At 38.7% G+C, this 13294-nt stretch overlaps 1 protein-coding gene across 1 annotated transcript in view; it reads right to left on the bottom strand.

Moving 5' to 3' along the window:
* MYO18B (myosin XVIIIB) overlaps positions 1–13294 on the bottom strand; it is a 1229288-nt gene that overhangs the window by 533566 nt on the left and 682428 nt on the right. Inside the window, exons 28-29 of the mRNA XM_053702090.1 lie at positions 12705–12813; positions 5945–6069 (exon numbers count right to left, since the gene is read on the bottom strand). Of these exons, the coding sequence (XP_053558065.1) occupies positions 5945–6069; positions 12705–12813 (234 nt within the window). The remainder of the gene's footprint in view (positions 1–5944; positions 6070–12704; positions 12814–13294) is intronic.

A 13294-nucleotide genomic window follows, 5' to 3' on the forward strand; every position in this document is an offset into this window, starting at 1 on the left:
TTCATAAAAAAACTAAATATTACATAACAACAATATGCCCAAGATGGACAAAAATAGTTCAAGCCTTTAGGGCAAGTGTATATGAAAAAATCATTAAGGGCAATGAGCAGTCTATGAAAAAAAATACATTATTGAAATTTGTTACTAATAAGAAAACCAAAGAGAGACTAAGATGATCCCATAAGGCTTTGGGTCATGAAGTTAGTATTCATTGTGAGAATGAAAAACTATTGTCATTATAGAGTTGCATTAAATAAGCAAAACGTTGAGTTAATGAGGCCTGTAATTAGAGAATAAGCATCTGAAGCCAAAAAGGATGTTTTCTTTTGCACATTCTCCGAAAATAGGTTGCATTTTAATTATATTTTAATGTATTAAAATCTTTCTTATTTATATTGGTGAAAATGACCTTGTTTAAAAGTATTATTGCTGAACGAATGGTATGTTTGAAGCTTTATAATTCTCTAGGTGCAAATTAGAACTAAGTTATATAAGCTTTGGTAATGGTTTCTAGGCTCTTAATAAGCATTTCTGTTTTAAAGTACATAGTACTCTGACTGTATTAAATATTCACAATGTTTACTGTTTAATGCAGAGCACAAAATACAACTTTTACATGAAAGTACTTCTATGTATCAGGATACAAATATCTATGAAATGTCATTAAAGGAACATTGAACAAAAATATCTAATTTATATGAAAAGCAGCTATATAAATATTTCTTTGCATGAAACTGGTTACATTAAAGGGACATGGAACCCGATTATTTTTTTCTTTCATGATTCAGAACGAGCATGCAATTTTAAACAGCTTTCTAATATACTTCTAATATCTATTTTGCTTCATTGTCTTGATATCCATTGTTGAAAAGAATATCTAAATAGGCTCAGTAGCTGCTGATTGGCAGCTGCACATAGAAGCCTCATGTGATTGCTCACCCATGTGCATTGCTATTTCTTCAACAAAAATTACCTAAATAATAAAGCAAATTAGATAATAGAAGTAAATTGGAATGCTGTTTAAAATTGTATTCTCTATCTAAATCATGAAAGAAAAAGTTTGGGTTTCATGTTCCTTTAACCCCTTAATGACCAGGCACGTCCTACAAAAAAACGGTTGTTAAGGACCAAGGACATGCATGGCACGTTCTCTAGGGTTTCAAGCGCTTGAAGGGATCGCTTCCAGTCGCTTTCAGGGTATTGCAGCAATGCCTCGACCTGGAGATTGCAAGGAATGCATGCTGAGTAATTTCTCAGCCCATAGGGGAATACAGACATACTCCGGGAATAGTGTTGGCATCCAGCAGCAGCTCAAGCAGTGTAAGGAGGTTTCTGAACCCCAAGAGAGCATCCGGCTGTTACAGGTACACGTACAGGATACTGCCGGGAACAGGCAGATGATATTATAAGGAGTGCTTGAGGTATTAAAATAAGTCCCGGAGATCGGTATGGTAAAGCAATACTGACAAGAGATACACTCCACTAACTTTATTACTTAAACTATTTGCAATACAGATTATAACAGTGTCATACAATATAAGAGATTTTTGAAATTGGGATTCTATTATCTGATAGTATATAAAAAATGTAAAGGGGGTTCTGGTTTTTATGAGAATTTAAAAAATAAGACAAATACCGGTTGCTTTCCAGGATTACATCTTTCATTTTTTCAACACTTATTCTGTACGGATTAGAGCATTAACATAGTGATAATATTGATTTATGTACAAATTGTTGATTTATGTACAAAATTGGACTGTTTTGTTCCTTTTAAATGTCACAAGAAACACATGTTCCAGGTGCTTCCGCAGCCCCTATAGAGTAGACTAAATTTACCATCTGTTCCTAGTTTGGTGATATTTGCAGACCTGCTGTACTTTGGTAAGACTTCATCAAATGTATGTAGGGGTACTAACTTACTACAAAAATAGATTATGACACCTAAAGTTGGTAAAACCTTAGGATATGTGGATTTTGTTTGTTTCTTTTACCTATACAGTCTTTTTGGTGAGGTCTCCTGGTTCTATTGGGAATGATTTTTACAGATTACACAAATCTATGTCATCTCATTATCTCTGGTTTAAGAGGTTTTTAGAAGAATCAAATAGGGGTTACAAAAAGGTAAAACCTATTTTCTTAAATTTTAGCCTACGAGGGAATCTTAAGTTTTGGGAATCTATTTTAAAATTGCTAATGCTATACATTAACCTAAACAAAGGAATATTTTCATTCATGGCATTGTAATAAAAAAACAAGCAAGTTGTCTCTTACAGATTATACAGACACAGCAACTATACAAATGTTGATGGGCTATGTTTAAAGCTGTTATTTATTATTCCAACATATTTAGTTAATGTAAATTCAATTAAAATAATTCCTTTTGTGAACTATAATGTATTTTATTACTGTTTATTTGATGTGACCCTTGTTGTATTCATCACGTTTAGATTAAATTACAAAAATACCAAATACATTCTCTTAACATGTGTTTCCATATTATTTATTTTACAAGTTAAATCGGTTTGAAAAATGTTTTATACTAAGAGAAAGAAAGTTCCTTATCTATTCTACAGATAATAGAGAACACAAAGCTTACTGAAAATATAGAATATGCATCAGATATGAATGCATGCTACAGCTTGATAACTAAAGTATTAACCCTGTACTATCCCACAGGGTGTCAGGAACTGACGGTGGCACTCAAGGACATATTGTCATCTGTTAGATGGTCAAAATATTGGCTATTTCTGTCAGTGAATATTGATATTCAAGACATAAATTGTAGTAACCACTCAGATAGGGATATATGGGTTTAGTAATGAACTTATGAAACATTCCCTGCCCACTCTGAAATCTCAGCAGCTGCCATTCTGTGTGCTGAGAATAATTTATCTTCCAGATGAAATTTAAACGAGAAATATGATGCATGCAAAAACACCCACTGAGAATCCTGCATAAAGGCACCGTTAATGGCATCATATTTTATTGGGTTCAATCTGGAGTTTGAGCATTAATAAGAACATATATCTGAGACAATCCTACAGCGCTGTCTTATGAGAGAAACCTAACATACTTCATGTGAATTGAAAATTTCAGATAAATCAGGTATAATACAGGCTTGGGCAAGCTTTGTAATTTAAGTTGGTCTCTGAAGGTTTTGGAAAATGATTTGTATTTCATCAATAATGTTAAATGCCTTTCAAAATCACTACTGCTAGCTGCAAGCGCTTGTATATAATGCTTTGCATTGTCTATCTTATCATAAGATGTAACTGCAATATTTACTGGAAAGAAAGCATACAATATTGTGTTATTGTGGTCCACTTCATTGGCCTTAAATGGAAACTAAAGTCAAAAATGAAACTTTCATAATTCAGATAAACATGCAGTTAAAAAAAAGTTTTCATTTACTTTATTAAAATGTGCACAATCTTTTTTATATCCATGCTTTCTGAGGCACCAGCTCCTACTGAGCATGTGCAAGAATTTAGAGTATTTAAAGGGCCATGATACCCAAATGTTGACACACTTGAAAGTGATGCAGCATAGCTGTACAAAAGCTGACTAGAAAATATCACCTGAACATCTCTATGTAAAAAAGAAAGATATTTTACCTCAAAATGTCCTAAGTATTTAAAACCCATTGCAAAGGACTTTAAGCAGCATCTCAGTATGCCTGTCCCGGGATGGCCGAAGGAGTGAGCTTTCGTGCACACTCATGTTATTTCCCTATTCATGTTTAAGGAAGTTTACTATGAAATCTCATGAGAGTTAAGTGAAATCTCATGAGATCACAGTAAAAGAGTTCATGACCTCAGTACTGTTGATGCTGATTGGCTGCTGTTCATTTCTTCATTTTTTTTTTTTTTACTTGCAGCTAAGCAACAGCTGAGTATAACTTTTTACACAGAACTTACTCTGCTGAGCTGAGGAGATTGTGAGGTAAAATATCTTTCTTTTTTACATAGAGATGCTCAGGTGATATTTTCCTGTCAGCTTTTTACTGTTATACTGCATCAGTTTCAAGTGATTTAGCATGAGTATTATGTCCTATTAAGTATATACATCTGCAATTAGCTGATGGCTGTCACATGCTACAGGGAAAAAGTAACTTTAATATTTGTCAGAAAAAAATATTTCACTCATATGATTATATGAGTGATATGTTTTTTTCTGACAAATTTCAAAGTTACTTTTTCCATAATGCAATCTCAAACTTTTTTGCAATCTGGGGGCCCCCACCCGCTCCTACCCCGGCGATCGGGCCTGCATAGTGACAGGCATCGCCGGGGCTTGGGGATCTGGGGGATCTGGGGGAAGAATTAAAAAAGTAAAAAAAAATGTTTTTTGAAAATAGTAAAAAACTGAAAAATATTAAATTCAGCTTAGCACTCAAAGGGTTAAAGTGAATGTAAAGTTAGCTATATAAGCAGAAGTAAAACGATAGTATTTAAAAAATGAATGAGAGTTTCATTCATGAAATCATTAGTAGATACTTATCTTCAGAGATATTTCCCTATAAACGCTACACGGCTAAAAGCTGAAGCTCCAGTCGCCATTTTCTGAATTTGATAGACAGATGAATCATCTGCAATCAACTAATCGTTGTCCCCCCCCCCCACCCCCCCCACCCAGTTCTGCCCCTTTGCACAAACGTCAATGCCTGGGGGGAGACAACGATTAGTTGATTGCAGATGATTCATCTGTCAAGCAAATTCTGAAAATGGCGACCGGAGCTTCAGCTATTAGCCGTGTAGTGTTTATAGGGAAATATCTCTGAAGATAAGTATATACTAACATTTTCATGAATGAAACTCTCATTCATTTTTTTCAATATTATCGTTTCACTTTTGCTTATATAGTTAACTTTACATTCACTTTAATAATCTCACAAGCCCAGAGAGCTTTGGATCATCGGGCCCTAAGTGAACTACATATACACTTTACGGGCATATTCCAGGGCAGCATATGTCAATACTGTACGTGAGTCAGAAGTACAAGCTATTTTATAGATCTTATCATGTGCATTAAAACATCAAATATCACATGAAACTGGTCATTTAGATACTTGTAATGTGTTTATAAACTAAAATACAACATTTTGCTTCTTTGGTTTCTCTATTTAATAGATAGGGGAAAATAAATTAATTTTTTATATTTGTCTATTAGTTTGTTTAATTAATGAATGAATTTCAGACAAAATTAGTTCAAATGTGTCTACTTTATTTGACTTTAACCTGTTTAGTCAGTGTTTGTATTTACCATGTGAAAAAACATTTTTGCCAGTTTCAAATGGCATATGTTGGCTGTTCTTTTTCAGTACGCGTATTAGTAAGCACAGTTATTTTATAGGCTAATACCAAGTTGAAAATAAAGCTAAAATAGCCTATTAAACTATAAAGCTTACACAAATAAAATATAATCACATATGATTGCAATTAACCATTTGGACATTTAAAAATGTAAATTTAAAGATTACATAAAATGAAAAAGAATTATCAAAGGGCCATGAAAATATCTTCCTTTTTTACATAGAGATGCTCAGGTGATATTTTCCTGTCAGCTTTTTACAGTTATACTGTATCAGTTTCAAGTGATTTAGCATATGAATACTATGTCCCTTTAATTGCACACTTCATGGAAAAAAAATGTATAAAAAATACAGTAACACTAGGTAGTTATAATCAATCCTGAGCCAATTATTCACTATATTTCAATTTTGCTATTACTATATTTATTTTGCTTTAGTGAAGGTCTAGGGTATATTTCACAAAAACTAATAAATGCCATAGAAAAACAAAACACAAACACCCAAAGTTGAAATAGAACTTTTCATGCAGTAAATTCTAATGGATTGGAACAGAGGCCAGAGATGGTAGGGTCACGGGTGCAGTTTTCAAATGAATGAGGTATATTTCTCTTTTTCAATTAAACATGTGCTCACCTTTTGCTCCAGTTCTTTCCTGTATGTTTTTTCTGATTCAAGCCTTTCTTCAAATTGTGTAAGCCTTTTCCTCAAAAAGTTGATTTCGGTCTGAGCACAGTCAAAACGTATCTGCCACTCTTCACCTACATTAAACATGGGATGAATATTTAACATAAAATAGTAAAAAAACATATTTAATATGCTTCTTTTTTATAAATATCAGTACTGGTAATGGACAAAACAATTACCAAATAATGATAATTTACACATATCACACACTTTAAAATTTTTTGTGTGCTTTGTGAGTGGAATGGTGCCTCAATACTAAAAAGCAGGAGCCTTCAGGGTCCTTTCAGTGTTTCAGTTATATAGAGCAGTTACCCTTTACAGGCTGCTCCATTTAATGAAGACAAAAAGTGTGTGTGGGGAAAAACAGAATTTATGCTTACCTGATAAATTACTTTCTCCAACTATGTGTCCGGTCCACGGCGTCATCCATAACTTGTGGGAATATTCTCTTCCCCAACAGGAAATGGCAAAGAGCACAGCAAAAGCTGTCCATATAGTCCCTCCCAGGCTCCGCCCCCCCAGTCATTCGACCGACGGTTAGGAGAAAAAAGGAGAAACTATAGGGTGCCGTGGTGACTGTAGTGTATAGAGAAAGAAATTTTTCAAACCTGATTAAAAAACCAGGGCGGGCCGTGGACCGGACACACCATTGGAGAAAGTAATTTATCAGGTAAGCATAAATTCTGTTTTCTTCAACATTGGTGTGTCCGGTCCACGGCGTCATCCATAACTTGTGGGAACCAATACCAAAACTTTAGGACACGGATGAAGGGAGGGAGCAAATCAGGTTACCTAAACAGAAGGCACCACGGCTTGCAAAACCTTTCTCCCAAAAATAGCCTCCAAAGAAGCAAAAGTATCAAATTTGTAGAATTTGGCAAAAGTGTGCAGAGAAGACCAAGTCGCTGCCTTACATATCTGATCAACAGAAGCCTCGTTCTTAAAGGCCCATGTGGAAGCCACAGCCCTGGTAGAGTGAGCTGTGATTCGTTCAGGAGGCTGCCGTCCGGCAGTCTCATAAGCCAATCGGATGATGCTTTTCAGAAAGAAAGAGAGGTAGCAGTAGCTTTTTGTCCTCTCCTCTTACCGGAATAAACGACAAACAAAGAAGAAGTTTGTCTGAAATCCTTTGTTGCTTCTAAATAGAACTTTAAAGCACGAACTACATCTAAATTGTGTAACAAACGTTCCTTCTTTGAAACTGGATTCGGACACAAAGAAGGAACAACTATTTCCTGGTTAATATTCTTGTTGGAAACAACTTTTGGAAGAAAACCAGGCTTGGTACGCAAAACCACCTTATCTGAATGGAACACCAGATAGGGTGGATCACACTGCAAAGCAGATAATTCAGAAACTCTTCTAGCAGAAGAAATAGCAACCAAGAATAGAACTTTCCAAGATAATAACTTGATATCTATGGAATGTAAGGGTTCAAACGGAACCCCTTGAAGAACTGAAAGAACTAAATTTAGACTCCAGGGAGGAGTCAAAGGTCTGTAAACAGGCTTGATCCTGACCAAAGCCTGTACAAAAGCTTGAACATCTGCAACAGCTGCCAGTCGTTTGTGTAACAAGACAGATAGAGCAGAAATCTGTCCTTTTAGAGAACTCGCTGACAATCCCTTATCCAAACCTTCTTGGAGAAAGGAGAGGATCCTGGGAATTTTAATCTTACTCCATGAGAATCCCTTGGATTCACACCAACAGATATATCTTTTCCATATTTTATGGTAAATCTTTCTAGTCACAGGTTTTCTGGCTTGGACCAGAGTATCTATCACTGAATCCGAAAACCCGCGCTTGGATAAAATCAAGCGTTCAATTTCCAAGCAGTCAGCTGCAGAGAAACTAGATTTGGAAGTTCGAATGGACCTTGTACTAGAAGATCCTGTCTCAAAGGTAGCTTCCATGGTGGAGCCGATGACATATTCACCAGGTCTGCATACCAAGTCCTGCGTGGCCATGCAGGAGCTATCAGAATCACAGAGGCCTTCTCCTGTTTGATCCTGGCTACCAGCCTGGGAAGGAGAGGGAACGGTGGAAACGCATAAGCTAGGTTGAAGGACCAAGGCGCCACTAATGCATCCACTAGAGTCGCCTTGGGATCCCTGGATCTGGACCCGTAGCAAGGAACCTTGAAGTTCTGACGAGACGCCATCAGATCCATGTCTGGAATGCCCCATAATTGAGTCAACTGGGCAAACACCTCCGGGTGAAGTTCCCACTCCCCCAGATGGAAAGTCTGACGACTCAGATAATCCGCCTCCCAGTTGTCTACTCCTGGGATGTGGATTGCAGATAGGTGGCAGGAGTGATCCTCCGCCCATTTGATGATTTTGGACACCTCTCTCATCGCCAAGGAACTCCTTGTTCCCCCCTGATGGTTGATGTAAGCAACAGTTGTCATGTTGTCTGACTGGAATCTTATGAATCTGGCCTTCGCTAGTTGAGGCCAAGCCCGGAGAGCATTGAATATCGCTCTCAGTTCCAGAATGTTTATTGGGAGAAGAGACTCTTCCCGAGACCATAGACCCTGAGCTTTCAGGGAATCCCAGACCGCGCCCCAGCCTAATAGACTGGCGTCGGTCATGACGATGACCCACTCTGGTCTGCGGAAACTCATTCCCTGGGACAGGTGATCCTGGGTCAACCACCAACGGAGTGAGTCTCTGGTCATCTGGTCTACTTGAATCATTGGAGACAAGTCTGTATAGTCCCCATTCCACTGCTTGAGCATGCACAGTTGTAATGGTCTTAGATGAATTCGAGCAAAAGGAACTATGTCCATTGCTGCAACCATCAACCCTACTACTTCCATGCACTGAGCTATTGAAGGCTGCAGATTAGAGTGAAGAACTTGACAAGCGTTTAGAAGCTTTGACTTTCTGACCTCTGTCAGGAAAATCTTCATTTCTAAAGAATCTATTATTGTTCCCAAGAAGGGAACTCTTGTCGACGGAGACAGGGAACTCTTTTCTACGTTCACCTTCCACCCGTGAGATCTGAGAAAGGCTAGAACAATGTCTGTATGAGTCTTTGCTTTGGAAAGAGACGACGCTTGGATTAGAATGTCGTCCAGGTAAGGTGCCACTGCAATACCCCTTGGTCTTAGAACCGCTAGAAGGGACCCGAGCACCTTTGTGAAAATCCTTGGAGCAGTGGCTAGCCCGAATGGGAGAGCCACGAACTGGTAATGCTTGTCCAGAAAGGCGAACCTTATGGAACTGATAATGATCTTTGTTGATAGGAATATGTAGATACGCATCCTTTAAATCCACGGTAGTCATAAATTGACCCTCCTGGATTGTGGGTAAAATTGTTCGAATGGTTTCCATTTTGAACGATGGAACTCTGAGAAATTTGTTTAGAATTTTTAAATCCAGAATTGGTCTGAAAGTTCCCTCTTTTTTGGGAACTACAAACAGATTTGAGTAAAACCCCTGACCTTGTTCCACAGTTGGAACTGGGTGTATCACTCCTATCTTTAACAGGTCTTCTACACAATGTAAGAATGCCTGTCTCTTTATTTGGTTTGAAGATAAGTGAGACATGTGGAACCTTCCCCTTGGGGGTAGTTCCTTGAATTCTAGAAGATAACCCTGAGAGACTATTTCTAGTGCCCAGGGATCCTGAACATCTCTTGCCCAAGCCTGAGCAAAGAGAGAGAGTCTGCCCCCTACTAGATCTGGTGCCGGATCGGGGGCTACCCCTTCATGCTGTCTTGGCAGCAGCAGCAGGCTTCTTGGCCTGTTTACCCTTGTTCCAGCCTTGCATCGGTTTCCAAGCTGGTTTAGTCTGGGAAGCGTTACCCTCTTGTCTAGAGGCTGCAGAGTTGGAGGCCGATCCGTTCCTGAAATTGCGAAAGGAACGAAAATTGGACTTATTCTTAGCCTTGAAAGGCCTATCTTGTGGGAGAGCATAGCCCTTTCCCCCAGTGATGTCTGAAATAATTTCTTTCAATTCTGGCCCAAAAAGGGTCTTACCTTTGAAAGGTATATTAAGCAATTTTGTCTTGGAAGATACATCCGCTGACCAAGACTTTAGCCAGAGCGCTCTGCGCGCCACAATTGAAAACCCTGAATTTTTCGCCGCTAATCTCGCTAACTGCAAAGCGGCATCTAAAATAAAAGAATTAGCTAACTTAAGTGCGTGAATTCTGTCCATGACTTCCTCATACGGAGTCTCCCTACTGAGCGACTTTTCTAGTTCTTTGAACCAGAACCACGCCGCTGTAGTGACAGGAATAATACACAAAATAGGTTGAAGGAGGTAACCTTGCTGTACAAAAATCTTTTTAAGCAAACCCTCCAATTTTTTATCCATAGGATCTTTGAAAGCACAATTGTCCTCAATAGGAATGGTCGTGCGTTTGGCTAGTGTAGAAACCGCCCCCTCGACCTTAGGGACTGTTTGCCATAAGTCCTTTCTGAGGTCGACCATAGGGAATAATTTCTTAAATATAGGAGGAGGGACAAAAGGTATGCCTGGCTTCTCCCACTCCTTATTCACTATGTCCGCCACCCGTTTGGGAATCGGAAAAGCATCAGGGTGCACCGGGACCTCAAGGAACTTGTCCATCTTGCACAATTTTTCTGGGATGACCAGATTGTCACAATCATCCAGAGTAGATAGCACCTCCTTAAGTAAAGCGCGGAGATGCTCTAATTTAAATTTAAATGTCACAACATCAGGTTCTGCCTGCTGAGAAATTCTTCCTGTATCAGAAATTTCCCCGTCTGACAAAACCTCCCTCATTGCCACTTCAGATTGGTGTGAGGGTATGACAAAAAAATTATCATCAGCGCCCTCCTGCTCTATAGTGTTTAAAACAGAGCAATCGCGCTTTCTCTTCACCATCTCCGTGGAGATGCTACTTGTTCAGAGCGGCAAAGAGAATGACTGGGGGGGCGGAGCCTGGGAGGGACTATATGGACAGCTTTTGCTGTGCTCTTTGCCATTTCCTGTTGGGAAGAGAATATTCCCACAAGTTATGGATGACGCCGTGGACCAGACACACCAATGTTGGAGAAATGTGTATATGTATGTGTGTGTGTTCACATGCATGCATATGTCTTTGTGTGTGCATGCATGCATGCATGCATGTGTGCCTGTGTATGTGTGCCTGCAAGTGGGTGCCTTTGAGAGTGTGTGTGTGTACGTGTATGCATGTGTGCCTACGTGTGTGTGTATGTGCATGTGTGTGTGCTTGTGTAAGTGTGAGTCTGTACGGGAATGCGTGTGTGTATGTTTGTGTAAAATGTTATAATGATTCTTGTATGAGACTATACAATTAATTATAAATGGATTGCATACACTGGCTCCTATTTAAAAAAGGTCTTGCGGACCTGATCTGACAGTGCAGATCAGGTCCGCAAGACCTCGCTGAATACGGAGAGCAGTACGCTCTCCGTATTCAGCATTGCACCAGCAGCTCACAAGAGCTGCTGGTGCAACGCCGCACCCTGCAGACACGTGGCCCATCGGCCGCCAGCAGGGGGGTGTCAATCAACCCGATCGTACTCGATCGGGTTGATTTCTGGCGATTCCTGTCCACCTGCTCAGAGCAGGCGGACAGGGTTATGGAGCAGCGGTCTACGGAGCTTGTTAAATGGGCCCCTTTGTGTTAACTATATCTACTTGTGGGGGTAGTAAGTTTCTCATTGGAGGATAGAAAATGTAGTGTGTAATTTGCATTATCATTATTTTACAATGCTTAGCCTTCCAGTAGAATTGCTATGAACAAATATGTTTAAAAAATAATACAGAGCTCATAGAATAAAAATTAATTTCTTGTTAGGGGTAGTATATAAAAACAAATATATTCTCCCAGAACCTCTTAAGCAATATGTTGCTATATGTCTCACTAATCATATTTACTTATTCATTCGAAATAACAACGTATCAGTTTAAGGAAAGGAATAATGTTTCACTTATGGGGGCCGATTTAACAAGCCCCGTATGCATCTGTTTCCGTGCAAGCCTTCAGGCTCACCGGAAACAAGTGTTAAGAAGCAATGGTCTTAAGACCGCTGCTCCTTAACTCGTCCGCCACCTCTGAGACAGCAATCAGCCTGATTGGATACGATCAGGTTAATTGACACCCCCTGCTAGCGGCTGATTGGCTGCAAATGTGCAAGGGGCTGCATTGCACAAGCATTTCACTAGAAATGCTTGTGCAATGATAAATGCCGGCAGCGTATGCGAATGGAATCAATGCTCATTATAAATATGTTCACTATCTTAAATCCTGGAAAGATGCTTTCATAAAGTGAGGGTGATATATGTATATTTGTAAGATCACACTATGTAGAACAAGCCTCTTATTGCATGAAACACATAAGTATCATGGGGTAAGTGGTTATGTGTATGTGGTCCGATGCCAGAGTGAATATTGATGGCATACGTGGCATTTGTCCTTTCCACACAGTTAACACTGCATCTATTTTTTGTATATTTATTACACTGCAATAATAATATTATGATTAAAAACAAAATGATATGGTTGTTAAAAAAACATCAATTGCTAAATGCTTCTGGATAGACATACCCACCTGTAATACAAAATAACTATATAAAAACAGAGAGGGAGCTGATACATACTAGGCATTTATTGTTTTGCCTGTCCAAAGGGCACTGAGTCTGTCATTGTACGTATGATCAATGTGCACCAAAGGATTAAAAGGGCTGAGCTGTTATCTTTCATTACCTCCTGATGAGCTGCCTGTGTTAAGTTCACGAAGTTGGATTTGCTGCTGGGCTTCCTCTAGTTGCTTTGAAACTGATTCCAGGTTTTTCTGCATCAATTCATACTTTACCTTAATAAACAGCATGATAATTTAATCAGACTAAAATGGTCAATTTCACTGTTTTTATAGTAAACATTTAAATCCAATTCTATGATGCTATAACAACATAGCCAAATTTACAGCATGTTCTCAAGCCAGATCCCTATTTCTATTCATTCCAGTTCTGTGCAACAGCATCATAAGTTGCAGGTGCACGGACTGTCATTTACAGACACAATTCTAAATAAGAAGATGCTATTAATCCTTTGGCTGGCAGAGAGTGAACCAACAAGCTCTCAATGGCAGCCAAGTGGTTCATTAACTTGTAAAGTTAAATAAAACACCACATTTATATGTAGACATATGATAACACAAGGGTGATGAATTGGGAAGAGGAGTCTGCAAACATTTCTCAATGTGACTTCCTAGCATTTATTTTTTTTAATCTATGAATATCTATGTATAGCAATACTTTGCAGTGGATGACTTCACAGGGTAATAGCTAGGATGA

This window comes from Bombina bombina, chromosome 2, assembly GCF_027579735.1.
Source record: "Bombina bombina isolate aBomBom1 chromosome 2, aBomBom1.pri, whole genome shotgun sequence".
Taxonomy (NCBI): Eukaryota; Metazoa; Chordata; class Amphibia; order Anura; family Bombinatoridae; genus Bombina; species Bombina bombina.